The 20,186-nt window shown below is 37.9% G+C and overlaps 2 protein-coding genes across 5 annotated transcripts in view; one reads left to right on the plus strand and one right to left on the minus strand.

Moving 5' to 3' along the window:
* The window catches only part of Khdrbs2 (KH domain containing, RNA binding, signal transduction associated 2), a 532,623-nt gene that overhangs the window by 354,763 nt on the left and 157,674 nt on the right, over positions 1-20,186 (plus strand). The window lies entirely within an intron of this gene.
* On the minus strand, positions 16,182-19,929 carry Gm5415 (predicted gene 5415). The gene has a single exon (NM_001164286.1). The coding sequence runs from the start codon at positions 19,461-19,463 to the stop codon at positions 18,027-18,029; it is 1,437 nt and encodes a 478-aa protein (NP_001157758.1). The 5' UTR covers positions 19,464-19,929; the 3' UTR covers positions 16,182-18,026.

Here is a 20,186-nt window from a genome sequence, read left to right on the forward strand (position 1 = left end):
AGTTCCTGAGCTATATTATGTCCTTTCAATAGGGAATGGTAACACTAGCCTATCTTCTCACCACTGGGAAGTGGAGGCAGAAAGATAAAACATTCAGAGCCACCCATGCATGTTTGAGGCCATCTCAGGCTAATTGAGACACTGTCTCAAAAATATTGAAAGTAAAGGTCCTCTTGTTTCAGGAATATATTTTACTGAAGAGCTAGTGGGCACAAAGTCAATATCACTACGGCATTTTTCAATGAGACCCACACTTGTCCTTGGATGAGCTTTTCAGGCCCCTTAAACCTGTCTCTCTACTGCTTCTAGTGATCAATGGTGGAGAATTATATGCGGTAGTTTGATTTCATGTGAATCAATGTTACAATTTGCCTTGCTGACTGATAGGCCATCTTCAGGTTGGTTTGGTTTGGTTTGGTTTGGTTTTTGGTTTTTGGTTGTTTTTTGTTTGTTTGTTTGTTTTGTTTGTTTGTTTGTTTGTTTTAACATGTGGTGGAACCTGAACATGTGACAGTAGAAAGTAGAAAATTCCAGGGTATGAGAACTGAATAGCGTTTTTTCAAATATATTATGCTTTTGGACATGTTGATAGTTTCTTGGTGTTGAATTTGGTCAACAGCAAAAGCTATAAAAAGCCTACAGGAAAAAAGATGCAGATGATGTGGAAAATGTCACTCAGCATGGAAAACATTGTTTCCAAGTTCAATAGCTTTGTGCTATAGGCATCTTCTATAGCAATGTCAACAGTAGCACTGCAAACTGTAATTTCAGGGATATTCCCAGATACCTAGTGTAAACAGGCTGCTTATTGTTCCCTGTAAGTATCTGTTCTTGTAAAAACAATTGAAATAGTAAAAAGAGATGGTGTTTTAGAAAAAGCAATGAGACATCATATTGTAACTGCTGTATAGAAATGAGGACAAGCATAAATGATGTTCTTGATGAAAAAAATATTATGTCCTATCTGCATTATGGAGAGTCCACTAGAGCTGTTAACTTAGATATTTTATAGCCAATTGTCTTTATTCCAGATGGCTAGGACTCCATCCAGGTATCCAGATCCCAAGTATACTCCTGTGTGTTTAATATAAGGGATTTTTAGAGGCAAAAACCACCTCCTGGTATCTTACTAAGGCAGCTGAAGGGAGGAGGCTTTGTGTTAGCAAGCAGTAGAACAGAAGCTAAAATAAGTGGTGAGCAGGAGGAGAAGGTTTTTACAAGCAGGTAATTTAACAGAAGCAAAAATAGGTTAGCTAGGTTTCTTAATCTCAGCTTCCTAGAATTGAGTTGGGTAATTTACTACAGTAGCCTACATTTAGATGAAGAAAATAAAATTCTAGCTAAACATGAAAAGCCTCAGCAAGAATACAAGATGGAGGAACCTTTGTGCGGTCTTGCCTTCTCACATCATGTTACAATAATTAGCTTCAGGCAGTATATGTTGGTTATGGTGATAAAAATGTGGACGCACAAATAAATCTTCCAAAGCATTTATAAATTGAATTCTTTTCCATAGGGTTACTTTTATAAAAGTCATTGTTTGGTCACAAAATATCATTTGACATAGAAAGCTGTGATGATGGCATCTTGCACATGTTTCTTTTTTTTTTCCATTTTTTATTAGGCTCATTTACATTTCCAATGCTATACCAAAAGTACCCCATACCCAGCCCCCCCACTCCCCTACCCACTCACTCCCCCTTTTTGGCCCTGGTGTTACCCTGTACTGGGGCATATAAAGTTTGCAGGTCCAATGGGCCTCTCTTTCCAGTGATGGCCGACTAGGCCATCTTTTGATACATATGCAGCTAGAGACAAGAGCTCCGGGGTACTGGTTAGTTCATATTGTTGTTCCACCTATAGGGTTGCAGTTCCCTTTAGTTCCTTGGGTGCTTTCTCTAGCTCCTCCATTGGGGGCCCTGTGGTCCATTCAATAGCTGACTGTGAGCATCCACTTCTGTGTTTGCTAGGCCCTGGCATAGTCTCACAAGAGACAGCTATATCTGGGTCCTTTCAGCAAAATCTTGCTAGTGTATGCAATGGTGTCAGCGTTTGGAAGCTGATCATGGGATGGATCTCTGGATATGGCAATCACTAGATGGTCCATCCTTTCGTCACACTTCCAAATTTTGTCTCTGTAACTCCTTCCATGGGTGTTTTGTTTCCTATTCTAAGAAGGCGCAAAGCGTCCACACTTTGGTCTTCGTTCTCTTGAGTTTAATGTGTTTAGCAAATTGTATCTTATATCTTGGGTATCCTAAGTTTCTGGGCTAATATCCACTTATCAGTGAGTACATATTGTGAGAGTTCCTTTGTGATTGGGTTACCTCACTCAGGATGATGCCCTCCAGGTCCATCCATTTGCCTGGGAATTTCATAAATTCATTTTTTTTAATAGCTGAGTAGTACTCCATTGTGTAAATGTACCACATTTTCTGTATCCATTCCTCTGTTGAGGGGCATCTGGGTTCTTTCCAGCTTCTGGCTATATAAATAAGGCTGCTATGAACATAGTGGAGCATGTGTCCTTCTTACCCGTTGGGACATCTTCTGGATATATGCCCAGGAGAGGTATTGCAGGATCCTCCGGTAGTACTATGTCCAATTTTCTGAGGAACGGACAGACTGATTTCCAGAGTGGTTGTACAAGCTTGCAATCCCACCAACAATGGAGGAGCGTTCCTCTTTTTCCACATCCTCGCCAGCATCTGCTGTCACCTGAATTTTTGATCTTAGCCATTCTGACTGGTGTGAGGTGGAATCTCAGGGTTGTTTTGATTTGCATTTCCCTGATGATTAAGGATTTTGAACTTTTTTTCAGGTGCTTCTCAGCCATTTGGTATTCCTCAGGTGAGAATTCTTTGTTCAGCTCTGAGCCCCATTTTTTAATGGGGTTATTTGATTTTCTGGAGTCCACCTTCTTGAGTTCTTTATATATATTGGATATTAGTCCCCTATCCGATTTGGGATAGGTAAAGATCCTTTCCCAATCTGTTGGTGGTATTTTTGTCTTATTGATGGTGTCTTTTGCCTTGCAGAAGATTTGCAATTTTATGAGGTCCCATTTATCAATTCTCAATCTTACAGCACAAGCCATTGCTGTTCTATTCAGGAATTTTTCCCCTGTACCCTTATCTTCGAGGCTTTTCCCTACTTTCTCCTCTATAAGTTTCAGTGTCTCTGGCTTTATATGGAGTTCCTTAATCCACTTAGATTTGACCTTAGTACAAGGAGATAGTAATGTATCAATTCTCAATCTTCTACATGATAACAGCCAGTTGTGCCAGCACCATTTGTTGAAAATGCTGTCTTTTTTCCACTGGATGGTTTTAGCTCCCTTGTCAAAGATCAAATGACCATAGGTGTGTTGGTTCATCTCTGGGTCTTCAATTCTGTTCCATTGGTCTACTTATCTGTCACTATACCAGTACCATGCAGTTTTATCACAATTGCTCTGTAGTACAGCTTTAGGTCGGGCATGGTGATTCCACCAGAGGTTCTTTTATCCTTGAGAAGAGTTTTTGCTATTCTAGGTTTTTTTGTTATTCCAGATGAATCTGCCGATTGCCCTTTCTAATTCGTTGAAGAATTGAGTTGGAATTTTGATGGGGATTGCATTGAATCTGTAGATTGCTTTTGGCAAGATAGCCATTTTTACTATATTGATCTCGCCAATCCATGAGCATGGGAGATCTTTCCATCTTCTGAGATTACATGTTTCTATTCATACGGCAAACAACATTAGTAATGGGACCGCATCTCCTTTCCATTGTATCTTTTTGTACTTGGACCGTTGTAAAGGATGTGGTCACCCATCCGCAGTCACCAAAGTGCTATTTCCTTAACAGGTACTTGACCATTTAGAAGGAATCTTAAGAGCATTTTCATACATGTACCTTCCAGTCATCCTTTGAGCTAAGAATTTTAAGATCTCCTGTATGGAAAAATAGATCTAGCAGCTTCTCAAGACAGATTGAACAGCCAAACTTTCTGATGACTGGTTACAGTCTTCATTTTATATGTCATTTAGACAAATTATATGAAACTCTTGATATACACACAGAAGAAAGAAAACATATAATATCGATGAGAAATAAGTTAGAATAGCTACAAACCTATCCCATCTATGCTTACAGTTTATAAATAAAATACCTAGATTGTGTTTCTATCTTATAGACTAGCTGGAATTATAAGTTCAACTATAAAACTCTAAGTAAGAAGTAGCATGTAGTAACTGCTTTAATTATTGAACTTGCAGATATATATTTACAAATGGAGTTAAAGGTGAATTAAATGTTATGCAGAAATTTGATATTTCTTTGCTGAAATTATCTTCTAGAACATTTGGGATAATTGAAGGAAAAAACACAAACCACTGAGCTAGAAGTCTAGAAGTCTGCTTTCCTATGGCATATTGAGACAGGTTTACTTAGTTTGGGTTTCATTGCTGCAAAGAGACACCATGACTATGAGAACTCTTTTAAAGTAAAATGCTTATCTGGAGCTGGCTACAATTTCAGATGGTAAGCCCATTTTCATTACAGAAGGAAGCATGGCAACATGCAGACAGACATGGTACTGGAGAAAAAGGCTGAGATTTCTCCATCTTGACCCCCAAGACATCAGTAAGAGACTATGAGATGCACCTGGCATACCTTGAGCATATGAGACCTCAAAGCTTGACCCCAGTACTGAATGATTTTCTGTGTAAACTTGACACAAACTGGAGTTATCACAGAGAAAGGACCTTGAGGAAATGCCTCCATGAAATCCAGCTGTGAGACATTTTCTCAATTAGCAATCAAAGTTGGGAGGGCCCATTGTGGGTGGGACCATCTCTGGGCTGGTAGTCTTGGGTTCTATAAGAAAGCAAGCTGAGCAAGTGAGGGGAAGCAAGCCAGTAAGTAATATCCCTCTATGGCCTCTGCAGCAGCTCCTGCTTCCTGACCTCCTTTAGTTCCAATTCTGCCTTCCTTTGGTGGTGAACAGTAATGTGGAAGTGGAAGTTGAATAAACTCTTTCCTCCCCAACTTGCCTCTTGGTCATTATATTTTGTGCAGGAATAGAACCCCGATTAAGACAATCAGACTAGCATAGTGAGGTATTCCTGTGACAGCCTGACCCTTTTTTGGGGGGGCGGGACGACTGTGGAAGGACTTTGGAACTTTGAGCTGGAACAGCCACTGGGATGTTAAGAACTCTGTGGGAGGTTCTGCAGGATCTTGGAAGATAATGTTGAGAACAGTACAAACGATAGAGGCCTGGCTTGTGAAATTTCAGAGAAAAGATTAAAGACTCTTATCAGGGTTGTTGCTATTTTTATTGTGAAAATTCTGTTGTTTTGATTATCTGGGTCTGAAGACTCAACTGAGATTAACAACATAGCAGAACTCCTAAAGTGAAGCGTTTACTTTACTGGGACAATTGATGCTGGTTACCTGGAGCTAAGAAATTAGCAGGGATTAAAAAGAAACCAGCATCATTCAGACCAAATCTTCTGGGAAGTGTTTCCTAGGAGCACAGAGAAGCTGTGTTCCAGAGGCAGCCATGGTTGTATCTCATAATGCAGCCTGATTTGGTAATGTATAAGAGTCACCCAGATGGTAATGGTTTTGAAGGCATGAAGGGGTCATGAAGAACAGCTAAGGCTTGGCACTGTGGAAGGCCACTGATAAAAGTGCAGCCTCAGTAGCAATGTATGGCCCAGGACTGAAGAGGTCATGCAAAGGAGTTGAAGCTTGGCACCATGAAGAGAGCCTATGAGAGGATATTGGTGAAGCCTAGTTGCAGTGGAAAACAGCAGTGTTTTGGAGATGCCAGTACCATGAGATGACCACCGAGAACAGCACAGCAGTGGAGGACAGGCAGCTGGAGTCTAGAAGATAATGTGTGTGCTACAAAGGGCAGAGCTGGAGCAGTGACTCAAGCCTTTGGAGTAGACCAGTGAACTTGAGTGGATCCCAGACATTAGATGGTTAGAGTTTGATTTTGTTTTTTACTGTGACTGTGTCTTGATATTTTTCCTTTTAAAGAAAGAGAGTATTTTAGAAGAACCCACAGTTTAGAGTTTTAGAATTGTAAAAAGACTTCAAGAGATTTTTAAGAGATTTGATATTTTGAAGGGATTGAAATTGTAATATGTAAGAATTTGTAAAGACTGAGGGAGTTTTATTTAGATCTTGGGGGTGAATAAGAAAGTAAGGATTGAGGCTTAATACCGATGTCTTTGTGTGTCAAGTTGACAAGGAGTCAATTGTACTGGCTGGTAATCTGTGTCAACTTGACACAAGCTGGAGTCATCACAGAGAAAGAAGCCTCAGTTGAAGAAATGCCTCCATGAAATCCAGCTTTAAATCATTTTCTCAATTAGTGATCAAGGATGGGAGGGCCCCTTGTGGGTAGTTCCTACATGTGGAAGTGTAAGGTGAATAAACTCTTTTATCTCCAACTTACTTCTTGGTCATGAAATTTTGTGCGTGATATTTTCTACTATGACTAAGACAACCCCACAGTGACAATCTTCTTCCAACAAAACCACACCTACTCCTACATGCCCTTACCTATTAATAGTGCAATTCCCCATGGGCCAAGCATTCAAATACATGAGTCTATGGGGGAGGGAGCATTCCTATCCAAACCCTCACACAGGTACACTCTTCATTCTCTGGAGATTTTTGTAACTCATGCTAGAAAATAATAAAAGCACAATACTTTCAAAAAGCTTGTGAATAGTGTGTGTTTAGGACTTATAGCTATTAGAAAATGTTTCCCTGAAGAACTTTTGAACTTCACATGCAAATACATTTCTCACAGGAAGAAAGGAAGTCATTTATTGTATTCTAATTATTTTGAGACATTAACAGGTTTTTTAGATAAAGAATATGCCACATCATAACCAGTTAATGATTGCTTCCTGTATAGACCACATGGCTACCCTTACAAAGAGGGTGACCTTCCGGGGGTAACTGAAAAGGGTTCAGTAAGTATGAAAAGGAAGAAGTCCTTTCTAGTAGAGAGGATGAAGCAAGCAGGGTGCTAGGAAGCCTTCACAGTCCTAGGATGTGAAAGCATCTGACCAGGGAGGTCCACAGTTCTGGAGGCAATGTTCAAGCCTTGGCCAGCAGAAGAGAGAAAGCCCTGCTGATAGTAGAGATTCAGCATCCATTGATCATCTTCCCTTACAGAAATATAGGTGACAAAAATCAACCCACTTATAAAAATGCTCAAGATATTTTTGCGTAAATATACAGAGATGAAGCAACATTTACCAGAGCAGATCAGTCACTATGAATAGATATACAATTACAGCAGGGTTTATGTGTCAAAATCAATCCTGAAGATATAAAAAAGGTTTCTTCATACAGAAACACTATTTTAAATGAGTAATTGATTTCATTTCACAAAAAGAAAATGTGCACATTGTCAGGTGAGAATTCTTTGAGAAATACACTTAATGACTACAGAGTCATTTTTTTTAATGGAAAAATGTTCCTTCAACACAAATGAATTCCATTTACAGATCTAAGCTATATTCTTTCTTCTGTATCCTCTTAGCTAATTAAATAACTTGTCCTCTGATTTCACCTAAAATAATTTAATATTAAAATTATTATTAATCCTGTACGTAATAAAAATGAGACTGAATTTTTACCAGGTAAAAACTGTAAATTTAGAGATTTAAAGCTGTTATAACATCTGCCTAATTTTAAAACTAGAAAATATTCATTTGTTTAATAATCAGTCATTTGAACATAATGATTTATCCCTATTCCCATTTTAAAACTATGTAGAAAATTTGATTTTTAGGCAAGCCCATGTAACCAAATGTGGAGTACATTTTGCTGTCATATTAAATAACCAAATGAACTAATATCTTATTTATAACTCTCTTTTCCCTTCTTATATAAACATCATATATGCTAAATGGAATTAAGTGTGTTAAATTTCCTTAGGAATTTGAAAGTGCTACAGACTTTATACCTAGTGCTCTGATATACTCATAAAGTGAGCCCTATGCTCTCAAAAGATATAGAGAAACTAAATAAAACAGTAATATAAACCTTACTAGAATCAGATGTGTTACCAGTAGAAATAAGTCTTTTATGCTCTCTGAACTTTCTTCTATCATTGAAAGTCATGTAACTTTTGAGTTGATAAAATATCAAGAAATTGTCTTCTGGGAAATCTAAAAATGAACTTGATTTTTTTATCACCAAATTTAGTAAATATTTATATTAAACATTTTTAAATGATCTGATTTTAAGTTACAGAGTTAATAATTTACAGTATGTTTCTTCATTGGAAAGCTCGCATAAATATTTTATTGGTCCCAGGTTCCTTAAAATTAATTTTGTAATATCCAGTTTTTGTGTTGGTCAACTATTTTTGAAAATTGTAAATTTTAACAACCTTGACTTCCAAAACAAAGTCATCCTAAACACACAAATACTTAGGAGGCAAGATGTATATCATACATGGAATCAATGCCTTTTCTTAACAATACTCAAGAAGGGAAACCACTTTCAAGCAATAGCCTAAAAGATGACTAGAACCATGAAAATAAGCTAGTCTGTTTACAATGTATGTCATGTTTTGATAGATGCATCCCAGATTAGGATATTGGAGAAAGAATATTCTTGTTCTGAGATGATTCATTGAGTCATTGGAGAGTTTATTTTAGCCATCAGGCAAGCTATTCCCAATATGGATCCTGCAGATATTTTTACATGAGAATGTGAAAAACAAAACAAAGGTAGTTAAGAATGTCAAATGGTATTATCAATGTAAGTCAATGTGAAAAAAGAAAATGTGTTGTTCCTTGGAATTCCAGCTTAAGTGGCAGCCTAGAAAGTGAACATGGAGATTGGACATAAAACACTGGTTCACAACCTTGATAAACTCAGAGAACTTAGTGGGAAGAAATGTAGAAAGATCTTGAAATGCTAATCCAAGAACGTGTAAATATTTTTTTAATATTTTCAGAAGTTAAAATTTATCCTAAAAATAAAAGAAAACCATTAACATTTTTGAAATATTTTTAGAGGAGACCTATATATTTTGAGGATAATTAAGAGGAACTGATAGGGTGGAAACCACTTTAAGATATTAAAATTCTAACCAAAAGAGAAAAACAAAACAAAACAAACAAAAAAGGATGTAATATGAAGGCATTAGTTCTATAACGGAGAAGATTAGGACATTGACAAGCTCTACAGAGTACATTTGAGTAGCCTGTGTTCACGAGCATGTATAACGGAAGGAAACTAGATTCCAAGAGGGTCCCTGACTGTCAGATTTGGAAAGCTAGTTAAAGAGTAGCATAAATGACTGAGATGATCTTTGAGAATGAATAATGGATTACAAGGAAAACGATGAAGTCTGTTTAGGGCACAGTTTCTTGAGAAAGAATTTCAGATCAGCAGGGAAAAATAGTCATGTAATTAATTAGCATTGTGAAATACTGGTCTAAAGTTTGTTTAAAAAAGTGGTTGGTTTCCATAAAATAGAGATTTTTCCATAGACCAGTTATTGAAGTCACAGAAATAAATACAATTATTCTGCCTCTGAATGTATTTTAAGGAGTAAAAAGATGAAAAAATTAATTAAAACATCCAAAGGCTTACTTATTAATTTTATAAATGTTTATACAATCTGCATGTTATATTATTTAGCTAATAAACAAAGTTATTTGTGGATTAACTTATGGATTAAAATATTCCTAGTGGTTGTAAAATTTTGGTCAAAGCACTGCATGTTGAGTCTATAACAGTCCCTAACTTTGATTCACCATATTTTTGAAAGTAAAGAAGAAAATACTTGTCTGATTCAACTAAAAGAGTGGTAATATAATAATCAAAGTATTGGAAACACTCTGTAGTTATTGAAAACTTTAGCTGAAATAAATTTATCATTTCAAGATTAAAGAAATAAAAGAATGAAATGTTACCACCCATGAGTCTACTTCTGTATGAAGAGGATGGAACATGTCCAAAGAGAAATTCTATGCCAAAGAAGGTACATTCTGAGTTCTTCTGCAGTAGAGGAAAAATGAAAGCCAATTATTCCAAGGCAGATGATTCAGGGAACCAAGGAGGAGGAGGAGTTTAATTGATGAAAATGAGGCAGGGTTCTCAAGCAATACTTGAGAATGTTAGAGAACAAGAGAAGTTAACAATAGACTAGTTTCAATTCTGAATGTCTGTTTAAATAGTCATTTCAACCACAATTGTCCTCAGCTCATTTGTCTCCAGTTCACCTGTGATTTCTGCCACTTTTACCCCCCTTCCCCCCACAACCTGTTGTTAAAAACCACAGTGCCAGTAATTAGATGAACTACCTATGCTCCTTATGTGCAGAAGAGACAATAAAATTCTGCCAGGACAGGAGACTCCTTACCAGACAAATATGCATCAGTGTTACTGATTCATACATTTCCATTAAAGAAGGTATAGATATAAATGGGAGGCTAAAGAATACTCTAGATTGAAAAGTATCCCTCATAGAAAGCATCATTCAGTGTGGTCCTCTTATTAGGTTCTCTTTCTCCAAAACAAAATTAATTTTCTAGAATCAAACTTCCCTCAAGACACACATTTTTAAATTCAATTAAATTCTTAATATAGTCCTTCTGGTTTCTGTTTCATAGACACAAGTTTAGCGAACCATATCCCTTCTCAATAAATTTTGAGACTAGCCCCTGATTCACAGAAAAAGTGGAGATATGCTAGGCTTCTCCATTTCTTAACCATTCTATAAAATTCACCAGAAAGGCCTTTTGCTTCTATAAGACATATCATGAACCTCTCCAGACATAGTACGGCATAGTCTATCCTTTCCAGTAGTTGCATGAAGGCATTCTAAGAAAATACTGATATGAAAATACCTGTATCTAATAAGGCATTCTCTTCCAGCAGCTAGTTTCCTTGTTGTCAAATTGAAAAAAAAATGTTTTGAATATTCAATACCACTCCATTCTGATGTGGAAAAGCACATTCTGTAAGAAAGTCTCCCTTCCTAGCAAATGAAACCCCTTAGCTGCATCATAACATACCTCCATTAACAATAATTGCTACTACCAAGTGCTATCTACACAGAAAGCAAGGTTGTGAAAACATACGGTTGCACTTGCATCTTGGCCTTGTGCTTTCCAGTTTGGACAAGTTAACAATATTTCTTTGCACCCCCTGTAAGAAAATGGTAAGACGCTGACACCATTGCATACACTAGCAAGATTTTATCGAAAGGACCCAGATGTAGCTGTCTCTTGTGAGACTATGCCGGGGCCTAGCAAACACAGAAGTGGATGCTCACAGTCAGCTAATGGATGGATCATAGGGCTCCCAATGGAGGAGCTAGAGAAAGTAGCCAAGGAGCTAAAGGGATCTGCAACCCTATAGGTGGAACAACATTATGAACTAACCTGTACCCCGGAGCTCTTGACTCTAGCTGCATATATATCAAAAGATGGCCTAGTAGGCCATCACTGGAAAGAGAGGCCCATTGGACTTGCAAACTTTATATGCCCCAGTACAGGGGAACACCAGGGCCAAAAAGGGGGAGTGGGTGGGCAGGGGAGTGGGGGTGGGTGGATATGGGGGACTTTTGGTATAGCATTGGAAATGTAAATGAGCTAAATACCTAATAAAAAATGGAAAAAAAAAAAAAGAAAATGTTAAAACATTTGGTGGTAGTCCATGCTTTCGTTTTGTAGAAAAACTTTACCTGTGCTTATTCTTGACAACTCAGACCCCTGAATTTCCCATACCTGGATCGGATGGCTCATGCCCAGATCTTGGCTACACAGTTTCATTATTGCATTTCAATTGGAACTCCTCAATTCTGAAAAGCTTTTTCTCATCACCCTCTCGATGGGTCTTAACTTCAGAGACTTTTATGTGCATTTATTTATTTATTTATTTTGGATTTTTCTTTTCACCTTAGGATTGGGAAACTGGAAATTTTCCTTCCTAAACAGTGAGAATAAGATCTAATTTATTATCTTTTTTCATATTTGGAAAAAAAACTCAAATAGTGTCTGTGGATCTTGTTTAATCTCAGAGAAGAGTATCCTCAGTTGTTAATGGGAAGGATGTGACATCATGGTGAAAGGACAGTGTTGATATTGATAATAAAGTCATCTGTGTCTAGAATTGAAGGAGAAAGAATAATTCTGGACTTGACTAAGAAAATAAAAGAAGGGAAGAAGAAAACAACACAAACACAGTGAGCCTTTATGTGATTAGATATCTCCCTATAGTAATTGAATGGGAGAAATGATGTAATGTGAAACTAATGTTTAAAAAGTTTCATTTAAATTATTCATTGAAACTGGAATCCATTGAAACTGGTGTGGCCTCTCAATTTTGTATTGTCATATGACCTCCTTTAACTTATCCAAACATTTCTTTCCTTTAAATAATTCATATGAATCAAACTAAATTATATTTCAAAAATTAAGTATCACCAAGCTTTTGGTGGGGCTAAAGGTTTCTCAAGTGCTGAAAATGAAGAAAGGCATTACAACTAAAATACACATTAAAACAAACATGGGAAGAATTAACAGAGAGCAGGAATTTAGAGGAGATAGTTATATCAATTATCTTCTAATCCTACTACAGAATATGTGTTTGCCCAAGTTTCTAAGTGTGCGATAAGCTAATTCATACATAAGGGAGAGATTGTGTGTGTGTGTGTGTGTGTGTGTGTGAGAGAGAGAGAGAGAGAGAGAGAGAGAGAGAGAGAGAGAGAGAGAGAACCATCAGTCTATTGGGGCATCTTAGGGGAAACCAGTAAGCACAACAAGCAGAGGAAAGCTTTGCTAGGCAAAGAATGAATTTATGGTATAGTCTTTGCTACTTATCCTGTCCAGGTTTTATGTCTACAAGCTCAGTTTTATTTCCTACCTACAAGTTTTAGATCCTTAAAAAAAAAAAAATCTAGTAACCACATTCCTGGAAATCTGACAAATATAACTACTATTACAGTAGTCATCCACAAAAGGAGATACACATTTCTAGCAGCTTTGTGTACATATGCCTGCCTATGAGTTTGTGTTTCTCACTGTGTTTGCATGTGTGTGTGGAGGTTACACATCTTCCACCTTGGTTTGGAGGATGGGGCCTCTCACTGAATCAGAGGCTCACTGACACAGCTATTCTGGCTAGCTAGCAAGCCCCAAGCATCCTTTGTCTTTACATCCTTGGTGCTGAGATACAGGAACCTCCAGTTGTAACTGGAAGTTTTTCTGGAGCTTAAAACTTAGATTCTCATGCATTTTTAGTCAGCAGTTTGCCAACTGAGCCATATCCCAAGGCCTCTTCGCAAACCTCTTTTCCTTTCCATTATTCAATGTCAAATTGCATGATGAATGAATATGGGCTGATATACTCGTGAGTTATATTTCACCCAGCCATATCCAGAACTGCCACACTTAGATCCGAATCCTTTGCTAACCTGATGCCCATTCCTTGATCTCTACGTAGTGCCGAAGTTCTGTTCCCCATATCTCACTGCCAGACCTGACACGTGTATTTTCAGCCATTACCACCCAGCTCCACAATGTCATATTTCAGAAATTTAAGTATACTTGAATTCCCTCTCTTCATCCCTCGTTCTGACCTCTGATCCTTAAATTGTCTTGTTTTTACTTCAACGTATTTCCTATGTATAATATTCTGATTTTAATAATTTAAGATTTTTTTAAGAGTAAATCTTATTTTGTAATATTACCTGTTGTCAAGGACAGTGGAGTGTCATCTTCACAAACATTATCTGCACAGGCTGAATGTGAAATAATAAGTAGAATTTCTATGTAAATTGTGTTGTACTTTTAGGGTTCTATGATACAAGACTTGGCACTTGAAATGGAAGATAAGAACAATGCCTTAAAATAAAATAATGTCTTTAATCTATGAACATTGCCAATTAAAACATAAACCAACATACACAGAGCCTATCAACATATCAGAAGTCTAATTGCACAGAGTCGGTCCATCAGCAATGTTTTAACACTTGATTTATTTCCTGTTCAATTTGTTCAATAAGGCCAGAGATAATTGGTTTCCCAAGTAAGTGTTAAAGTACAAAGCTCTATCTTTATTAAGTGGAGACTGTGCTTAATATGCACCAGTGACTTACAAGTCTATGTAAAGGTCACTAGTGTGAGATTGCACGCCACTGTTGACAAATCACAGCTCTGACTTAGCACTAATATGGCCAATAACCAAAAATTAGCCAAACTACTGTTTCATAACAAGAAATGAATATGTAAAATTTAAAACTCACAAAACCCCTGAAACATTTTATTTAAAGAGACCATTATAAATCAATGTATGATATCTTTCAAATGTATTATATTTCTTTAAGAAGAATTTACTTTTTCACATAGCTAAAAAAAGTAATGTACTAGTAGATATTTATGTTGCTGTGACTGATTGATTGATTGACTGATTGATCTAACAGAGTTTAACATTTGTGTGTCACGCTACTGTGTGGTAGAGCAGGACATTTAATGTGATATTTTGACCATTAAATGACAAATTAAAGACTATATCATTCAACCTAATGTGTATTAAAATTGTACTAGACTACTCTAAGAGTACAAAAGAATCAAAAGCAGTAGTTTTTATTTTATCATTTTCTATGATCTATTTTTAACTTAAACACTAGCAGCAGTAATGCTGTTTTTCATTACTGTCAAATGTGATTCTCAAGAAATATCACTTGGCATGAGAAATGCCATTCAGGGAGCAATATTAACATTCTTGGTAGAAAAAGGCTATATTTTGGATATTTTTTTGAGGAGTGCTATATATCATCTGCAGTAGATTTTATAACTAGATGTGCCTAGTTAATGTCTCAGCAAACTACTGCCACCACCGTCCTTCATTCTGGGAGTGAGCTATATGTTGCCAATAGAAGCACCAAAAATGGAAATCTGCTAACTAATTTCCAGGAACTATAGACTGATCTCTCTCTCTCTCTCCCCCCCCCTCTCTCTCTCTCTCTCTCTCCTTGCTGTCTCTCACACACACACACACAAAGATGAACTTGTGCATTTGAAAGTAATACTTTGCACACAAAAAACATTAGCAAACAAACAAACAAAAATATGTGGAAGAGACCTAAATGTCACCTGAAATGGAAATGATGATTTAATGTTGTTTTATTGCATAATTGACATTTTGCATTTTAATAGATCCATTTTCTCACAATAAACCAACCTGTCTTTGAGATGTTGTATTTACACTCATGATGCTGATGTTTCTCAGAGCATGATGTTTCTTGGTGGCAAGTTTACCTACACTGCTTTGGTTCCCCAGCAGGTAGTGCTTCCAGCCTCCAGGAGCTCTTTGAATTCTCAAATGGAAGACACACACACACACACACACACACACACACGCACACACACACACACGCGCGCTCGCGCAACATGACTAGCTGAAAGATTAGGCACTTCTAAAGCTTCCCCTGCTAACAAACACTCCCCTCTGCTACTCCTGGGACTCCTAAATCTTCCCCTGCGACCCCAGGTCCAATCGGAACGTGGCCAATGGCCACTTACCTGAATTCTTACATGGCTGGTTGGCTTTTTATCCTGCAGCTGTTATGTCCCATCCTTCTCCTCCTAGTCATAACAGTTCTCTCTTTCCTTCCTTTCAGTGTAAATCCTACCTCAGTCTACCTAGTCAATGGATTTGGCTCTTTACTGATCAATCAAAAAACAACTGTGGGCAAGGACCCTCAGTGTTTGGACATGCAGATTCCTGACATGGGGGTTGGATTAAACCAATGCAGTGGAACCAATTCCCAACACACGGAAACAACTTAGAGCAAACTAGATTGTAGGGATTCATTTAATCCAAATTAATGGGTCTGTTAGTCTGAAATTAACATCAACAGGCAGTTCCCTGAGAGTCCTGGCTAAAAATTTCCCTTGCTTCTCACTAGCACCTGATTTTATTATCAATTCTTTGCATTCTGTCGAAGCTCAGTTACTCCATGTTCTCCATTTATCAACATATGTGTTCTCTTTGTGATTATGCCTGTGCCTACCATTTCTCTTCCTATGAGGATGACTCCAATATTGAGATAAAACAGCATCATCTTCTAACAGCGGTCATGCAGTCATATGCTGTAGGGATCAGTCCTTTCCTTCATGTTCATTATCATTGAGTATGAGAATAATCCCAATCACTGGGGTGCACAATGTATCTAAGGCTTAAGCTGATGAGTCACACCCTCAACACCTGCTTCTCAGGTCACCTCACAAACCAGGCTTTATTAGGATGCCATAAAAGAAACACGAGACACCAGATCTTGTGAAATGTTCAAATAACTTTAAACTTTATTAAGTAAAGATTGCATGAACACAACCATAAGATAATGAATAGAAAAGTTAAAACTATCACATGTAAAATAGATTATTACATAATTGGCGGTTTCAACTATAAATACTAAATCCCCAATTTTCCACAGTGGGAATATTAATCTAATGAGAAAAAAATCTCAATTTAATCTTAATGTATACCAAAACTTAAGAAAAAAAATTTAAAATGAATAGGACTTTTTTAAAAAAATGATTCAATACAGCAATAGATGGGGTTTGTATTCAATGAGACCTGAGATAGAAATGGACATTTGCCATTATAGTTATGTCAAATCAACTTCCAAAACTAAGGCAGGTCTGGAAAAGAATGAGACTTTAAGTGACCATGGTGCTTTTCTAACTTGTCCTGGAGTCCAGTCAGTAGTCTGGCTGCAGTTCTACATCCTGTAGAGGTCCAGCAGAGTACAGTGGTGCAGAACAGCGCCAGTCTGTGCAACTCATTTTCATTTCTCATACTATTATCAAACTTTAAAAAAAAACATTAAAAAAAAAAAAAACACCACCATTGCCTGCTTTAATTGAACAGCATACAAGTCCAGCATTAGAGATGCTAGTGAAGGGCTTCTGCCTCTTCCTGCTGATGTCCCTCCTGATCTTCAACAGGAAATGGCACCATGATGGACATTCCTTTCAGAGATAGACACTTCAAACAAGGACTGGAGGATGGGAAATGACAATGGCCAAGGTTTGCAAGTGAGTTAAGGAAAACAATCAGTGGAGAGGGGTCAGGAAGACAAAAACAAACAAAAACAGACAAAAACAAAAAACAGAACAAACAACAACACCCAAAACACAAAAAAGCAACTAAACCAAAACATAAAAAAACAAACAAACAAAAACAGACAAAAACAAAAAACAGAACAAACAACAACACCCAAAACACAAAAAAACAACTAAACCAAAACATAAAAAACAAACAAACAAAAACAGACAAAAACAAAAAACAGAACAAACAACAACACCCAAAACACAAAAAAACTAAACCAAAACATAAAAAAACAACATAAAACAAAACCAAAACCAAAAACACAACCAAAAAACAAAAAATATAAAACAAAAACCAAAAATAGACAAAACACAGACCAAAAAAAAAAAAAAAAAAAAAACAAGAAATCACAAACAAAACACAAAAAAACCAAGAGATAAAAACAACAAAAAACACACACACACACACACAAAAACAAAAACAAAAACGAAAACAAAAAAAAAAGGAAAAAAGAAAAAACCAAAAACCCCAAAACTCAATGAAACATTAAACAAAAAGAAAACAAACAAACAAACAAACAAAACCCAACCCACACAAAAACAAAAAAAAGCAAGATTAAAAAAAAAAGAAAACAAAAAAAAAACATAAATTCATTTAATTCCAGCATCAAAACAGTATTTCTTGACACATGGTCTCCTATGGGTTGGGCAGCAGCAGTAGACTAAGCTTGCAATAGTTGCGTGCATCCTAGAGTTGGCATTAGGGCATCAGTCCCACATCCCACGTGAGGACTATATTGAAGAGAGTGGGCTTCATCCAGTGAGACAGCTCAGTACCTGTCTTATATCTCTTCAACGCACCCTACCTGAGGTATATAAGAAACAGTGATGGAAAAGAACAGGGATGGGGACCATAGCAACCAGGTGGGTGTTGTTACAGTAACTGGCTGTGCAGGATTTCCCAGACCATCCTCTTCCTGAAGGTGGGCATGTGTTGCTGAGAAAAGGTCACAGGCTGGTCCCTAGCGATGTAATCTGCATATTTACAGGTAAACATTCCACAGTCACTCCCATTCATTTGCAGAGGAATCTCCTCTGATGCCATACTGTACTGCTTCCACTCCAAAGGGTCCAGCTCAATGTTCCTGCGGGTCTTGCTCTCATTTTGTAAATATTGGAAGATGGTCTCACAGATAGACTTCCCTGTCTGTCCGATGGAATCGAAGTATGCAATACTTTGTTTCCTTAAATCGATTACCACCAGGCTCCAATGTAACCTCTGGTGAATAGGCACCAAGATGAGTTCTTTTTCAAAGAGATTGATGCCTCGAGTCCATCTTTTCACAGAACTGTAACCACTATGCTTTAGCTTGGGGTAAAAGAAAGTGCTAAAGACATGCAGAGCCGGGTAGCCTTGGTTTTCATTTCTCTCAACCAGCAGGTTCATGTAGAAATTGATGACCTCATCATTGAGCCACTGACCATTCTTCAGGGTCTGGATATCTCCTCTGGTGATTAGCAACTTAAATCTGGAACTTAGGATTTCCTCTTGGGGTCCTGGACCCAGTGCATTCTCAATTTCCTTCTCCATGTCCTCTGTAATATCAAGGATTTGATCCATTTCTCTGTGCTTTTCGTGGTCTCTGAGAGGCTTTTTCTGTGCTGCAAGTACTGCCATCTTGTTGGGGAGTAAGCTATTGCCTCTGCTGCTATCCAGGATGATCTGAGCCTGTGTTCCAGGCTCCAAGCTATTCCCCCTTCTTCCTTCAACCTTTACACAACCTTTCTTCTCTGTAACAGATGTCTCCTCAAAACAACACTTTTCTCTCTCGTCTGGTGAAAGACATTCTTTTAGAGCCACAACAGTAGATGGTTCTGGATCTCTAAGAGTTGTTTCTGATCCATGACTGTCTTCTGACTCGCCCCCTTTGATCTTCCCAGCCTTTATAAGGATTAGCTTAAGGTTTTGAAGCAACCTTCTTTTCTTTTCCTTTTGGGGGATTTGTTCGTTTTCCTCCATGGCAGAATAGGGCCGCTTGTGACCCTTGCCACTATCAGCAGGCGCCCTTCCTGTTACAACCTGCTCTGGAGGACCTTCGGTCAACTCTAGGGGTTTTGGTTGGTTTGGAGTCTCTCCCTGGGATTTCCGTACCTGACCCTTACTAAACTGTTCTATAGCAAGCTCTAGGTCTGGAGGCTCCTGAGGGGTCATCTTTTGAGCCTTGCCAGGCACCTTAAATACCATCGTTGTTCCATCCTGGCATTTCCTTTTTGGATCTTGTCCCAAAGCTTCAGAATCTATCTCGATCCTACTTTCATCTTGGTGTTTTCTCTTTTGCCCTTTTCCTGAAGCTTCGGGCTTCTTCTCCATCACACGCTGGTTAGGTTGCTTGGACTGCTTTTGTGAGGGTGTTGTCTCTGGTTTAGTAGTGCTCTTTCACTTTCCAAGCAAAAGCAACCTTATGCCTGGCTCAGGGTGGGTACTCTTGGGTTGTTCACTGAAGAATCACTTTTTCCAGTAGATGGTTGGTTCAAGGTCGCAAACCTATGAGGCTCCTTTATAAACAGTTGACTTTGCAGGTCAGGGTCAGTCAAAGAATGGAGATAATTAAGCAGACCAATTGGTGAATAGTCAGAGCTTGGCCGTTCACCAGGGGTCCACTCTGGACAACTCGGAGGAGTTCTAAGGATACTTGCTCAGAAGTATCCTTCTTGGGTGCTGTAACCAGCTAAATAGCGAAAATATCAAAATCGGACTAATCGTCCTAGTTAATCACTAGTAAGACACCGGGCCTAAACCTAGCAGTTAACACATTGGAGGCAACCTCACGAATGATGTTGAACTCAGAGGTTGCCCCTAGACATAGCCTTCAAGGTTCCATAGCTGGTTGTGATGTCACCTGAAAGGATGCTAAGCAACGTTTTTGGAGGGTGGAAGCCCTCCCCAACTCCAACTTGGTCCTGGATTTCAAAGCATTCCTTTGCCCCAGTGGCAATTTTGAATGTATTGATATATATCACAGTTCTTTGGCAAAACACAGGGTTACTTACCTAAATGCTCTCAGCATAGTTCAGCTGGTCCTGACTAGTACGT

This window comes from Mus musculus, chromosome 1, assembly GCF_000001635.26.
Source record: "Mus musculus strain C57BL/6J chromosome 1, GRCm38.p6 C57BL/6J".
NCBI classification, from domain to species: Eukaryota; Metazoa; Chordata; class Mammalia; order Rodentia; family Muridae; genus Mus; species Mus musculus.